At 42.7% G+C, this 15,000-nt stretch overlaps 1 protein-coding gene across 1 annotated transcript in view; it reads left to right on the forward strand.

Moving 5' to 3' along the window:
• The window catches only part of LOC143281365 (sodium channel protein para-like), an 85,399-nt gene that overhangs the window by 4,842 nt on the left and 65,557 nt on the right, over positions 1-15,000 (forward strand). Inside the window, exons 3-4 of the mRNA XM_076586569.1 lie at positions 9,642-9,725; positions 14,314-14,442. Of these exons, the coding sequence (XP_076442684.1) occupies positions 9,642-9,725; positions 14,314-14,442 (213 nt within the window). The remainder of the gene's footprint in view (positions 1-9,641; positions 9,726-14,313; positions 14,443-15,000) is intronic.

Genomic DNA, 15,000 nt, shown 5'->3' on the forward strand with positions numbered 1-15,000 from the left:
CCACTGTCTTTCCCCCACTTTTTTCTCTAAGATGGTTCTTGTCTTCTTCTTCTTCTTCTTCTTCTTCTGCGTTCGTGGGCTGCAGCTCCCACGTTCACTCGTATGCACACGAGTGGGCCTTTACGTGTATGACCGTTTTTAACCCCGCCATGTAGGCAGCCATACTCCGTTTTCGGGGGGGTGCATGCTGGGTATGTTCTTGTTTCCATAACCCACCGAACGCTGACATGGATTGCAGGATCTTTAACGTGCGTATTTGATCTTCTGCTTGCATATACACACGAAGGGGGTTCAGGCACTAGCAGGTCTGCACATATGTTGACCTGGGAGATCGTAAAAATCTCCACCCTTCACCCACCAGGCGCCGTCACCGTGATTCGAACCCGGGACCCTCAGATTGACAGTCCAACGCTTTAACCACTCGGCTATTGCGCCCGTCTGATGGTTCTTTTAAACAGAGTTTATTTTTGTGAAGTTCACATTGCGAAGAATGGCATGGAACAAACAAACAAAAAAATTAAACTGAGCTCAGAAGTAACTTTACGCTCAGCTGCGCGTTCGAGCATGGAACTGCTAACGCAGACAAGAGAATCTCGATTTTCAATTAAAGAAACAAGCCATGAAAGAGAGAAGAAGAAAAAAAAAAAAAAAAAAAGGGACAATGACCGTGCGCGTTCTTGGAGAGGAGCCAGCAACGAGGAGGTCACAATCTTCTGGCATCACATGCATGACTAGTTCTGGCGTCAGAGCTCCCCAGTGAAGTGGAAGTTGAGCAGGAACAGATTGCTTCAGCGACAGGAACGGGATTCCCTTTCCGTCCTGTCTTTTTTTTTCTCTCTCTCCCCACTCACCCACACGTCAGGGCCATGCGTTTATTTCGTTACAATGGAGTCCACAATGGAGTTACAATGGATTTACAATGGAGTTACAATGGAGTCCACAATGGAAGTTACAATGGAGTCCACAATGGAGTTACAATGGAGTTACAATGGAGTTACAATAGTTACAATAGTTACAATGGAGTTACAATGGAGTTACAATGGAGTCCACAATGGAGTTACAATGGAGTTACAATGGAGTCCACAATGGAGTTACAATGGAGTTACAATGGAGTCCACAGTGGAGTTACAATGGAGTCCACAATGGAGTTACAATGGAGTTACAATGGAGTCCACAGTGGAGTTACAATGGAGTCCACAATGGAGTTACAATGGAGTTACAATGGAGTTACAATGGAGTCCACAATGGAGTTACAATGGAGTCCACAATGGAGTTACAATGGAGTTACAATGGAGTTACAATGGAGTCCACAATGGAGTTACAATGGAGTTACAATGGAGTCCACAATGGAGTTACAATGGAGTCCACAATGGAGTTACAATGGAGTTACAATGGAGTTACAATGGAGTCCACAGTGGAGTTACAATGGAGTTACAATGGAGTCCACAGTGGAGTTACAATGGAGTTACAATGGAGTTACAATGGAGTCCACAATGGAGTTACAATGGAGTCCACAATGGAGTTACAATGGAGTTACAATGGAGTTACAATGGAGTCCACAGTGCAGTTACAATGGAGTTACAATGAAGTCCACAGTGGAGTTACAATGGAGTTACAATGGAGTCCACAGTGGAGTTACAATGGAGTTACAATGGAGTCCACAGTGGAGTTACAATGGAGTTACAATGGAGTCCACAATGGAGTTACAATGGAGTTACAATGAAGTCCACAGTGGAGTTACAATGGAGTTACAATGAAGTCCACAGTGGAGTTACAATGGAGTTACAATGGAGTTACAATGGAGTCCACAGTGGAGTTACAATGGAGTTACAATGGAGTTACAATGGAGTTACAATGGAGTCCACAATGGAGTTATAATGGAGTCCACAATGGAGTTACAATGGAGTTACAATGAAGTCCACAGTGGAGTTACAATGGAGTTACAATGGAGTTACAATGGAGTCCACAGTGGAGTTACAATGGAATTACAATGGAGTTACAATGGAGTTGCAATGGAGTTACAATGGAGTTACAATGGAGTTACAATGGAATCCACAGTGGAGTTACAATGGAGTTACAATGGAGTTACAATGGAGTTGCAATGGAGTTACAATGGAGTTACAATGAAGTCCACAATGGAGTTAAAATGGAGTTACAATGGAGTCCACAGTGGAGTTACAATGGAGTTACAACGGAGTTACAATGGAGTTACAATGGAGTCCACAATGGAGTCCACAATGGAGTTACAATGGAGTCCACAATGGAGTCCACAATGGAGTTACAACGGAGTTACAATGGAGTTACAATGGAGTCCACAATGGAGTCCACAATGGAGTTACAATGGAGTTACAATGGAGTCCACAATGGAGTTACAATGGAGTTACAATGGAGTCCACAATGGAGTTACAATGGAGTTACAATGGAGTTACAATGGAGTTACAATGGAGTCCACAATGGAGTTACAATGGAGTTACAATGGAGTTACAATGGAGTTACAATGGAGTCCACAATGGAGTTACAATGGAGTTACAATGAAGTCCACAATGGAGTTACAATGGAGTTACAATGGAGTCCACAATGGAGTTACAATGGAGTTACAATGGAGTCCACAATGGAGTTACAATGGAGTTACAATGAAGTCCACAATGGAGTTACAATGGAGTTACAATGGAGTTACAATGGAGTTACAATGGAGTTACAATGAAGTCCACAATGGAGTTACAATGGAGTTACAATGGAGTTACAATGGAGTTACAATGGAGTCCACAATGGAGTTACAATGGAGTCCACAATGGAGTTACAATGGAGTCCACAATGGAGTTACAATGGAGTTACAATGGAGTCCACAATGGAGTTACAATGGAGTTACAATGGAGTTACAATGGAGTTACAATGGAGTTACAATGAAGTCCACAATGGAGTTACAATGGAGTTACAATGGAGTTACAATGAAGTCCACAATGGAGTTACAATGGAGTTACAATGGAGTTACAATGAAGTCCACAATGGAGTTACAATGGAGTTACAATGGAGTTACAATGGAGTCCACAATGGAGTTACAATGGAGTCCACAGTGGAGTTACAATGGAGTTACAATGGAGTTACAATGGAGTCCACAATGGAGTTACAATGGAGTTACAATGGAGTTACAATGGAGTCCACAGTGGAGTTACAATGGAGTTACAATGGAGTTACAATGGAGTCCACAATGGAGTTACAATGGAGTTACAATGGAGTCCACAATGGAGTTACAATGGAGTTACAATGAAGTCCACAATGGAGTTACAATGGAGTTACAATGGAGTCCACAATGGAGTTACAATGGAGTCCACAATGGAGTTACAATGGAGTTACAATGGAGTTACAATGGAGTTACAATGGAGTTACAATGGAGTCCACAATGGAGTTACAATGGAGTCCACAGTGGAGTTACAATGGAGTTACAATGGAGTTACAATGGAGTTACAATGGAGTTACAATGAAGTCCACAATGGAGTTACAATGGAGTCCACAATGGAGTTACAATGGAGTTACAATGGAGTCCACAATGGAGTTACAATGGAGTCCACAATGGAGTTACAATGGAGTTACAATGGAGTCCACAATGGAGTTACAATGGAGTTTCCACAATGGAGTCCACAATGGAGTTACAATGGAGTTACAATGAAGTTACAAGCCGAAAGTAGAATCACTGGCTCTGGACTGGACCTGGCCTGGATTGTTTTCGTTAAAGGGCACGTGAAAAGGTCGCGATGGCAGTGAATGATGACAGCGATAGTCTGAAGTGTCTTGTGTTGTGTTGTGTTGTGTTGCGTTGCGTTGCGTTGCGTGTTATTTTGATCTCTTCTAATGGTGAAAACGAACGTGGTTAAAGCCACCTTGCGACCTGATGCATCGGGAAGTATTGGCCCTTCTATGCAAATTAGTCCAAAGTAAAACAGCCTCTTTTTTTTTCGTTCGCCAGTTCGGTGCAGTTTTGGCAAATGTATGTCTTCAAAGATTCTCACGAAAGAGCTGCGATAACCAGTATCGATTTAATTCCAGTCGTTGGAACGTGCTGAGCGAACTGCATGAAAATATGAATAATGAGTTTCAACAGCATGATTATTGATGCTTTACAGGATTATCGTTTCATTGCAGTGTCAAGATACCCTTTTTTAGGATTGAACGGGCTTTTGAACCTTGCATGAATGGTTACAACTGTCTTTGTACCCACCCGGCATAATGTACAACCCAGCATAATCCATTTCTACTTGAATGCAAACTTTTGCTCCTTTCCCTTTGTGTCAGTGTTCCGACCAAGCATGAAGTTTGACAGGCTGAATTTGTTCTCTGGCAGAGGAGAAAGATGACAGATTTGTGAAGACGGTTATCCGCCAATACAGAGTCCGTGAGGGTACGAGTTCCATCACCGCTCTTCCTCTTTCTCCCAGGTTTGACGGGAAAAAATCAAGCTGAGCGTTTAGTCTTTTGGGGGGTGAGACGATAAACCGAGGTCCCGTGTGAAGCACGCACTTGACGCGCTGAAACCAAACCTATGGGGCAACAAAAGGATTGTCCTCTGGCTAAACTTGCCGAAGAATCCACTCTTCACACACACACACACACACACACACACACACACACAGAGTTGGGTTACGCTTCTGTCAGGCATCTTTGCCTAGCAGATGTAATAATTATAGCCTATATGGATTTGTCCGAACGCAGTGACGCTTCCGTGAGAAGTTGAAACTAAAAGGCCGAAGATCACTGATAGGGGGAAAAAAAACACACACACAGTCACCTACCTGCGTTTTGGTGGACCTGTGTGGGTGGCAAGGGAGGGGAATAGTGCAGCTTTAACTCACTCAGTACGGCCAGTCCTCTCTTCTCCTCTACACAGACCCCTCGGATGTCCAGTGGGTGTCTGAATGACCCAACCTTTAGCTTCCGTCGTCAGAATTATGGTATTCTTTGTCAACATTCACGTCTTCAGTATAAGAGCCTTCCGCTTGCAATATTTTGATGGTGGTAATTGGGGTGAAACGCTGTTAACGTCGTCTCTTTCGCCGTTCGTATGGAGAGACTTAAACGAACTTCGGAAATCTCTGAGTGTTCAAAGTGAAAAGTGAAAATGAAATAATTTTTTTTTAAAGACTAAAGGGGTTGGGGGTGGCAGGAAGAAGGTGGGGAGTGAGGTGGGGGGGGGGGGTGTAAGCCGTTGATTGGCGGGTTAGATGATATTGACATGTCGAGTGTTTTCCAGTTCAGTGGGAATGTAAGTTTCACACACACACACACACACACACACACACAGCCGCGCATGCCCCCTACACACCCACACCCACCTACCCCACACACAGAGCGAACACAACAACAACAACAACATTTCATGAATCATTTTGACACAACCAGAAGCAGCCAAAAGCAAGTCTATACTGGTTCACATATCGTGCATTCCCTGTCATGTTTGGACTGGGGTACGCCCAACATCCTGAAGATGTTTTTTTCTTAACACAGTCGTACGCTGTTTAGCTTCTTAGTGATGCTGACTATCATAGTAAACTGTATCTTCATGACATTAACCAGTTGGACCCCTCCTTCATGGGTAGAGTAAGTAGCTTCATTTCTTTCCGCCGATATATGTATACATATATATATATATATAACAACCGCTTGTACTTTACGTCTTTGTATGCAAACCGATCAACACCTGTTAATTACTCCCCCTTTTTTACGCTTATACTTTAATTTCTACTTTTAATGTTCTTGCTGATTCTTGTACGAATGCAGTGCCAGTTTTGTGCCAATTTTTGCTTGCATGGAAGACGAATGGTCATCTGTTTTTTTTTTTCTTTTTCTCTTCAACGTCTTTTTTGGAATTTGGTATGGAGGTTGCTGCCCTTGCGTTTGAGAAGCCTGCGTTTTGTGGACGTTTCTTCTTGAGAATGCTTTTTTTTTTTTTATCTTACTTTTGGTTCATCGTCGGATGTATAAATATATATATATCGTTTCATACATATTTTGTAAACTGTTGTGTTTTGGGGTTAATGTTTTTTTTTCGACACGAGTCTATGCAGTCGAAAGGAAAGGTCGTTAATTTCTAAGACTGATTATGATACCATGATATCAGACTATTTCATTCTTTCTGCAATATGGTCACTGCGCACATCCGACACACAGACTTTGTTTTGTTTTGTTTTGTTTTAAACACACATGCGCGCGCAATTTACGAGACTCATTGTTGTTCTCGATTACAACACAATGGGTTTGTTTTGTTTTTGTTTGTTTGTTTGTTTGTTTGTTTTTTTGTCATTGGTATTAATGAACAGTAAGCAGTATTGCTAGGCACCATGCTATGTTAACTTAGTAGAATAGTATATGCACGAGCGTTAGGAATAAGGTAAAAAAAAACAACATGTTTATGAACAGAACCCACAAAATCTTTCCGGCACACACACACACATAGATATATATATATATATCTATGTGTGTGTGCGTATGTGTGTATTATATATATGTGTGTGTGTGTAGGCAAGCAAAAACACACGATAATGTACCTTGCACACACACACACACACACACACACACTCATGCACGCGCTCACCCAAGCAAGCATTTTGACTTGTGCGCATATAGAAACGATAATAACCTCTCTCTTTTTTTTGCAGATTAAGAGAGTAAAACTATTGAAATACATACATACATACATACATATATATATGACGTGTATTTTTTTTTCTTAACGGAGAGAACGCTGTTTAGCGTGATAGTGATGCTGACTATCGTTGTAAACTGTATCTTCATGACACTGACGTCATGGCAGCCACCCCCTTGGGTAGAGTGAGTAATGACGTCAATCCCGTCATAGCGCGGGGAGGGCACTTTCTTACATTTTTAGCTCTTTCAGCCGCACAGCTTAGATCTTTTGGAATCCACGCACATTTACATTTTAACCGAAATTGTCAGCAGTCTTTTTACCGCTGCTCACTTTGTTTTGTTTGGTTTGGGTTTTTTGTTGTTGGTTTTTTTTTTTATTATTATTATTGTGCTGGCCGCTCTTTTTTGCGGGCTTGCTTTCTCTAGTGGATTTTTTTTTTTTTTTTAACATTATGTTGGGTTTGTTGTTTGTTTTTTTACGTGGTGTGTGTTCTACTGTTGCGTACTGGTTGCTATTTTCTGTTACGATGATTTCTTTCTGCTAATACATTGGGGATTGTGTAACGATTGTTTGTTCAGTGTGCATTGATTACATTGTTTGAAGAGTTCTTGCCCTTGGCCTTTTTCCTCTTTTACAGCCTTTTTTTTTTTTCTGTACTCACTAACACGGTTTTATTTGATGCCATGCACTTTTTTTCTACTAAACTTGCAATTTGTGCATTTTGATGCCATTGCTTTTCAGTAGAGATTTATTGTAATTTGGTGGATAAGCTCAAACAAATTGTGTCTTCTGTTTCACTTTCCCTTCTTTCATCAGCACCTGTCACCGTTACTCTCAAGTAGGCCACAGCTTTGCTGATTGAGTTTGAATCAACGCATGTTGGCAGATGAACTGCCGAGAGATGTCATTTGATCATCTTCCCCTCTTGCTCCTCTCCTTCCTCAACCACCTTCCCTACCAACCCCCCCACCCACACACACACACACACACGCCACCTTCCCTACCAACCCCCCTCCCCCTCCCCCCCCCCCCCCCCACACACCACCTTTCCTACCAACCCCCCTTCCCCCTCCCCCCCCCCCCCACACACACCACCTTCCCTACCAACCCCCCCTCCCCCATCGCACCCCCCCCCCACACACACACACACACGTGCTGGATACTGGCTGAGTGATGTGTGTGCAAGAGGTGTCCCAAGATCAGTTGACGAGTCTTGACTGTCTTTCATTGTCTTCTTAGATGAGTGTACAGTCAAACTTTTTTTTGGTTAGTCTGGCCGCCAAGTGTACCTAAATGCGAACCCCCCTCGACTGTTGCTGAGGAAAATACTGGTCAGTGAAGGCTGTCATATTATTGTCATAAAATAGAGCTTACAGGTCAGGATTTCAGTGAAGGCTGTCATATTATTGTCATAAAACAGAGCTTACAGGTCAGATGTCAGTGAAGGCTGTCATATTGTTGTCATAAAACAGAGCTTACAGGTCAGGATGTCAGTGAAGGCTGTCATATTGTTGTCATAAAACAGAGCTTACAGGTCAGGATGTCAGTGAAGGCTGTCATATTGTTGTCATAAAACAGAGCTTACAGGTCAGGATGTCAGTGAAGGCTGTCATATTGCTGTCATAAAACAGAGCTTACAGGTCAGGATGTCAGTGAAGGCTGTCATATTGTTGTCACAAAACAGAGCTTACAGGTCAGGATGTCAGTGAAGGCTGTCATATTGTTGTCATAAAACAGAGCTTACAGGTCAGGATGTCAGTGAAGGCTGTCATATTGTTGTCATAAAACAGAGCTTACAGGTCAGGATGTCAGTGAAGGCTGTCATATTGTTGTCATAAAACAGAGCTTACAGGTCAGGATGTCAGTGAAGGCTGTCATATTATTGTCATAAAACAGAGCTTACAGGTCAGGATGTCAGTGAAGGCTGTCATATTGTTGTCATAAAACAGAGCTTACAGGTCAGGATGTCAGTGAAGGCTGTCATATTGTTGTCATAAAACAGAACTTACAGGTCAGGATGTCAGTGAAGGCTGTCATATTGTTGTCATAAAACAGAGCTTACAGGTCAGGATGTCAGTGAAGGCTGTCATATTGTCACAAAACAGAGCTTACAGGTCAGGATGTCAGTGAAGACTGTCATATTATTGTCACAAAACAGAGCTTACAGGTCAGGATATCAGTGAAGGCTGTCATATTATTGTCATAAAACAGAGCTTAAAGGTCAGAATGTCAGTGAAGGCTGTCATATTGTTGTCATAAAACATAGCTTACAAGTCAGGATGTCAGTCATCGGTCTTTAGGAGGACTTATTCCTCTTGGAATTGTGTGACTTTTTGTTCAGCAGAACCCATTGCGCCACTTATGTGTACACAAAATGTAATAGTTGTTGTTTAAACTGACACCACACCGACCTCTTCTGACCAATGCTAAGCAGTTCAGGGCCTGTTGGCTGGACCATTGGTTGTCCTGGTCATATTCCTGGCTGTCTTCTAAGGTACTGTGGCCACAACAATGTGCAGCAGAAGCTTGGGTTAATCATGTTAATACATTCCTAGTTCAGATGATGTTTCATTGGGTTAAGTATGTTAATACATTCCTATGTTTCATCCCACAATATTGTTATCATTCTCACGGGGAAAACATGGAGTAGAAGGCGATGATCAATCATCATCAAAACGTTTGTGAAAATAGTTCAGACTTGTCGACGAGTAAGATTCTTATCCAATGAATGCTTGGACGACCTTCATTTCTGTCATTCTGTTGCAGTTTGCTCTTAATACAAACTGAACTTGTCAGGCTTTCTGTATTCTTTCTCCCACACGCCTCTATTCCCCCCCCACCCCAAACCCTCTCCCAGTTATCTCCTTCCTTCCTTCCCTCCTTCCTTGCTTGCTTCATTCATTTATTCATTCTTTCGTTCATTCATTCCTCCCTTTTTCCCTCTTTTCCACACTGCTGTTGCTGTGTTCTGTCTATGCCAAGCTTCCTTGACCAGGCCAACAATGTTTAGTATCACCGTAATGATCACCATTATTGTCAACTGTGTCTTCATGGCTCGTGCAGCAGGGGCCCCAGAAGAATTAGAGTAAGTATCCGTGTCTTCAGACCAAGAGCAACGTTACTTTGTGCTGTGTCTGCTGTTCCTCAGTATAATCTCTTTCTCTTTCTCTTTCTCTCTATGTCGACTTATCTATCAGTCTGTCCCCCAACGAGGTTACGTCATCGTCAGTGTGTGTGTGTGTGTGTGTGTGTGTGTGTGCGTGTCTGTCCGTGTACTCATCCATATTGTCATGTCATGCCTCATAACGATGTGGCTTCTGCTGCTGTGACAGTTTTCAGTTTCTCTCTGGTTCTCTCCCTCTCCGCCCCCGCCCCCCCCACCCTCCACCCCCACCCCCACCCCCACCCCCCTCCCCCTCCCCCTCCCCCTCTACCCAACCCCTTCCTCTCCTCATTCTTACCTGTATCAGCTGTCGCCTCACCTTACAATAGATTGCTTCCCTTCAGACTGCCTGTTGCAGAAACGCGTGCAGTCGTTTTTTTGTTGGTTTTTTTTGTTGTTGTTGTTGTTTTTGTTTTTTCCAAGTATCCATTGTTGCTGTGTGTGCATTTTTGTTCCTTATTTTTCTGTTGACTTCTTTTGTTAGTAACTATAGAAGTCCTTTCTCCTCGATATCTCTTGATATGTGCAAGAGCTGTAAGTCTCTTACATTCTTTTTGGCTGTTGTTTTGTAGAGTTTGTCACTGACTCTGTCTGTTGAAAAATAGTAGATTTTTCTTCACACTGCATATGTGTAGCTGAAAGGTTCAAACTAACGCCTATTTTCGCTCTTTTTTGTGTGTGCATGTTTCGGCAATTTAATGCACCATGTACAATAGCTTAGACGTGTAAAGCTGCTTTCCACTGTAGAACATAGCTGCAATTCTATAGGCTGCATGAGCTTTGTAGCATTGTAATTGTACATAAGTACGCCTTTGTGTGTGTGAGTATAAAGTTCAGAACTGATTTATGATAGTATTAATATTAGATTAACTATTCCTGTGTGAAAGGCTTTGGGGAAAAGTGCATAAATGTGTGCGTGTGTTTTTTGTAAGATTATGAAAGAGAGAAATGAGGTGGTGCAGGAAAATAGAGAGAGAGAGAGAGATAGGGTCAAAACATAATGTTTTAGCCATTGTCATAGTAAGCCTAACACAGTCTTATTCATTGATTAATCGCTTACTTTCAAACATCATCACTTGCATTAGAAATGCAAATGCAAAGAGAAAAAAAACAGGCACAACTCTGACTATAACTATTCAATCTTTATGATTCTCACGAACATTGAAATAAATTTAATCTAAGATAGACTGAATTTATTTGTAATGACATAGCCAAACATGTGTATTTGTAGTGAAGTATGTGGGCAGACAGATAGATAGTTTGATAGACAGATAGATAAATAAATAGATAGATAGATAGACGGACAGACAGACAGACGAACAGAAGACAGAAAAATTGACAGAGAAAGAGGTATAGCAAAACGTGCATGTCTGCATGTATTGCAACATTTACATGTGTGTCCATGGGCGTGTTTATATGCGTGTATTGGATATCTGTTGTTCACTTTCAAGAACATGAATACAGATGTTCTATTTTTCATGTATATTGTGCGTGCATGCGTGTGCACGGGAGAGAGAGAGAGGGATAGAGAGGGAGTGAGGGAGAGACAGGCAGACAGAGAGACAGGAAAATGTGAAACAGTCCATTGGTTAATTGATAACAAAATCAGATTAACACAGTTCAGTAATAGACTCGATAAGAAGAAAGTATTAATATTTACCAGGGTGGACTTTCACTATCAAAACAATTGCTTCTCTTGCTGATACTTCTTGCACCCAACCACCCCACCCCTTTCTATAACCAGTGAATGAAAACGTCAGTGTCTGGCTTGTTCGCCATTTTGGTGCAAGGGGAATAAGCCCTGCATCCCAGCCAGTCAAATAATACCAGTTGTCTCTCTTACAGGAACTGGCATTTTTTGCAAGGGGAATAACTAGCATGCATCCCAGGCAGTCAAATAATACCAGTTGTCTCTCTTACAGGAACTGGCTTTTTTTTTTTTTTGCAAGGGGAATAACTAGCATGCATCCCAGACAGTCAAATAAAGCCAGTTGTCTCTCTTACAGGAACTGGCTTTTTTTTTTTTTTTGCAAGGGGAATAACTAGCATGCATCCCAGACAGTCAAATAATGGCCAGTTGTCTCTCTTACAGGAACTGACGTTTACCGTGATGTTTTAGCTGTGCATTATCGAAGGTGTTGCTCGAACAACGAAAACTGCACTGAACCAAGGCATAGGTCCTGAACAATTTGACTTTCGAAAAGTCAGTCAGTAGGTCGTTAAAGTTAACACTGTTCCCCACAACGAATGAATGAATGATGTGGATACTTATACAGCTCCTATCTTCGGTCAGAGAACAAGCTGTAAGCGCTTTACCAACACGGAGTCTTTTGTACAGCAGGCTACTCACCTGGGTAGAGCCGACTGACGGCTGTCATTGCGAGGTGCTCAGCATTCGTGTCCTGTGTTATTCAAACAGATTTCATGCACACATGCATACATACACACCTAGAGCGATATGTAACATTTTACGTGTATGACCGTTTTGTTTATTTACTCCAATTAGGCAGCCAAACTCCGTTTTCGGGGGTGGGGGGTGTATGCTGGGTATGTACTTGTTTCCATAAACGTGCGTAGTCGGTCTTCTGCGAGCGTAAACACACGAAGGGGGTTCAGGCACATGCAGCTATGCACATATGTTGACCTGGGAGATCAGAAAAATCTCCACCTAGGCACATGCAGGTCTGCACATATGTTGACCTGGGAGATCGGAAAAAATCTCCACCATTTACACACCAGGCGCCGTTATCGAGATTCGAACCCGGGACCCAAAGATTGAAAGTCCAACGCTTTAACTCACTCAGTACGGCCAGCTCTCTCTTCTCTACACAGACTCCTCGGATGTCCAGTGGGTGTCTCAATGACCCAACCTTTAAATTCTTTCGTCAGAATTGTGGTATTCTTTCTCAACATTCACCTCTTCAGTATAAGAGCCTTCCGCTTGCAATATTTTGATGGTGGTAATTGGGGTGAAACGCTGTTAACGTCGTCTCTTTCGCCGTTCGTATGGAGAGAGTTAACCACTCGGCTATTGCGCTCGTCGAGGAGAGCAAAACCTCGCGTGACAACCTCCAGACCCTGAACCCTGTCTTTCTGTGTGCACGGGACACTCCGTAGAAAAAAATAATTTATTCCTTCAAAAGTTATTAATTCTTGATCATTCCTTTGTTCCTTTGTCTCTGTCTATCATAATGACACCCGTGTTTGTGCGTTAATTACGTATTCCAGGGAAAATAAGAAGAGCTCTTTCGGCAGTTCACGTTTCCTTGTCAATTCTTCTGATGTATGAGTTCCTGTTTTGATCATGGAAAATGAAAGTCAGCAACGTACAACTGGGAAATGAGTGGAGCGAAGCGAAGAGAAATATGATAAAACAGGGAGTACAGAAGTAATGTTCTTTATAAGTCAACGGCTCAGAAATTCAAACCATTGCTGCTTCCGTTAGCCATCAGTTTCCATAGGTGTTAGTAAAGAGTGCATATCAATTAGGTTATATTCTGGACTCAGTGTGTGTGTGTGTGTGTGTGTGTGTTTTCAGTCCCTTAAAATGCTGTGAGTGTCTGCAAGAGAGACAACTGCGATTTGTTTGGGGTTTTTTTTCTGGTCAGGGAGCATGGATAAGCTTTCTGCCCCTCTTCTCATGTACTGACCCTCCTTCTGTTATGACTGATGACTGAAACTGACTGCATCTCATAACCCACGGAAGATCTGTGTGTGTGTGTGTGTGTGTGTGTGTGTGTGTGTGTGTGTGTGTGTGTGTGTGTGTACATTGTGATTTTTTTTTTTTTTTTTTTTTGGATATATTAGCTGGGCTAAATTTTAATTATCGCAACGACTGTCTCAAAGAAAGGACTGCTTTAAGGGGAAAAATAAACTAGCGGTAGTTATACTAGAAGGGAATACAGGAGTGGGATAATCATACAATGACTGAACAAACGAACGAACGAAAGAACGAGTGAGTGAATGAATTCATGGTTTATTTATTGAATTATTTATTCATTTATTTATTCGTTTATTTAATGAATGAACGAACGAACAAGATCAAAGAGAAAAGCAAAAATAAGAAAATAAGAAAACGATTGTATTAAAACACTATCATATTCTCTCTCTCTCTCTCTCTCTCTCTCTCTCTCTCTCTCTCTCTCTCTCTCTCTCTCTCTCTCTCCACCTAGTATGTGTAACTCCAAGGTGTAATAACTATCTTGTTTACTTTTGTTTAACCCATTCAGATCGTTTGTTCGTTCGTTCGTTCGTTCGTTTGTTTGTTTGTTTGTTTTCTTTGTTTTTTGTTTGTTTGTCCCTTACCCCCCCACCCCCCGGGCACAAGCCACCTCTTCCCTCTGTCTCTGACTGCCTGTCTCCTGTCTGTATCCGTGTGGCACTGTGCTGTGTTCCTGTCTGTATCCGTGTGGCACTGTGCTGTGTGCCTGTCTGTATCCGTGTGGCACTGTGCTATGTGCCTGTCTGTATCCGTGTGGCACTGTGCTATGTGCCTGTCTGTCGCACACAGAAACGTGTTCCTGGGCATCTACACTGTGGAGGCCATCGTCAAGCTGCTGGCCAGGGGGTTCATCCTACAGCCCTTCACCTTCCTCCGGGACCCCTGGAACTGGCTGGACTTCGTCGTCATCTGCTCAGCGTGAGTGGGAGAGAATCGTCTGCTGAGTATATTGTATGACAGTCAGTCGTTAGGTTGGGTGGATGAGTGAACTGGGTGGAAGGGGCTGGATCGATGGATGGATAGATTGATGGATGAATGAGTTGGATGGATATGTATATGAGAGACAGACAGACAGTCAGTCACAGAGAGAGAGAGAGAGAGAGTCCGCACTTGCTGACTGGCAATTTTGATGGCCAGTGTTGTATGACAGTCAGTCGTGTCCGACTATGACCATCAGAACAGCAGAGGAAGCAACTGCTGTCGCGACTATCTGGGCAAGACTTTGATTATAGTGGAGGGTGTCTTGCCCCAATTTACATCCCCGCTCTCTCGGCCAAGATACTATGACATTCAGAGCAGCAGAGGAGACAACTGCTTTCCCGACTATATGGGCAAGACTTTGATTATAGTGGAGAGTGTCTTGCCCCAAGTTACATCCCCACTCTCTCGGCCAAGAGGGTTTTTTGGACAGCCGGCGTTGGGGATGGTTCCCAAAGGCTGAGTATCCCTCAAGGCTGCAGCACTAAGAGCCAGTGC

The sequence above is a fragment of the Babylonia areolata genome, chromosome 4 (assembly GCF_041734735.1).
Source record: "Babylonia areolata isolate BAREFJ2019XMU chromosome 4, ASM4173473v1, whole genome shotgun sequence".
In the NCBI taxonomy this organism is placed as follows: Eukaryota; Metazoa; Mollusca; class Gastropoda; order Neogastropoda; family Buccinidae; genus Babylonia; species Babylonia areolata.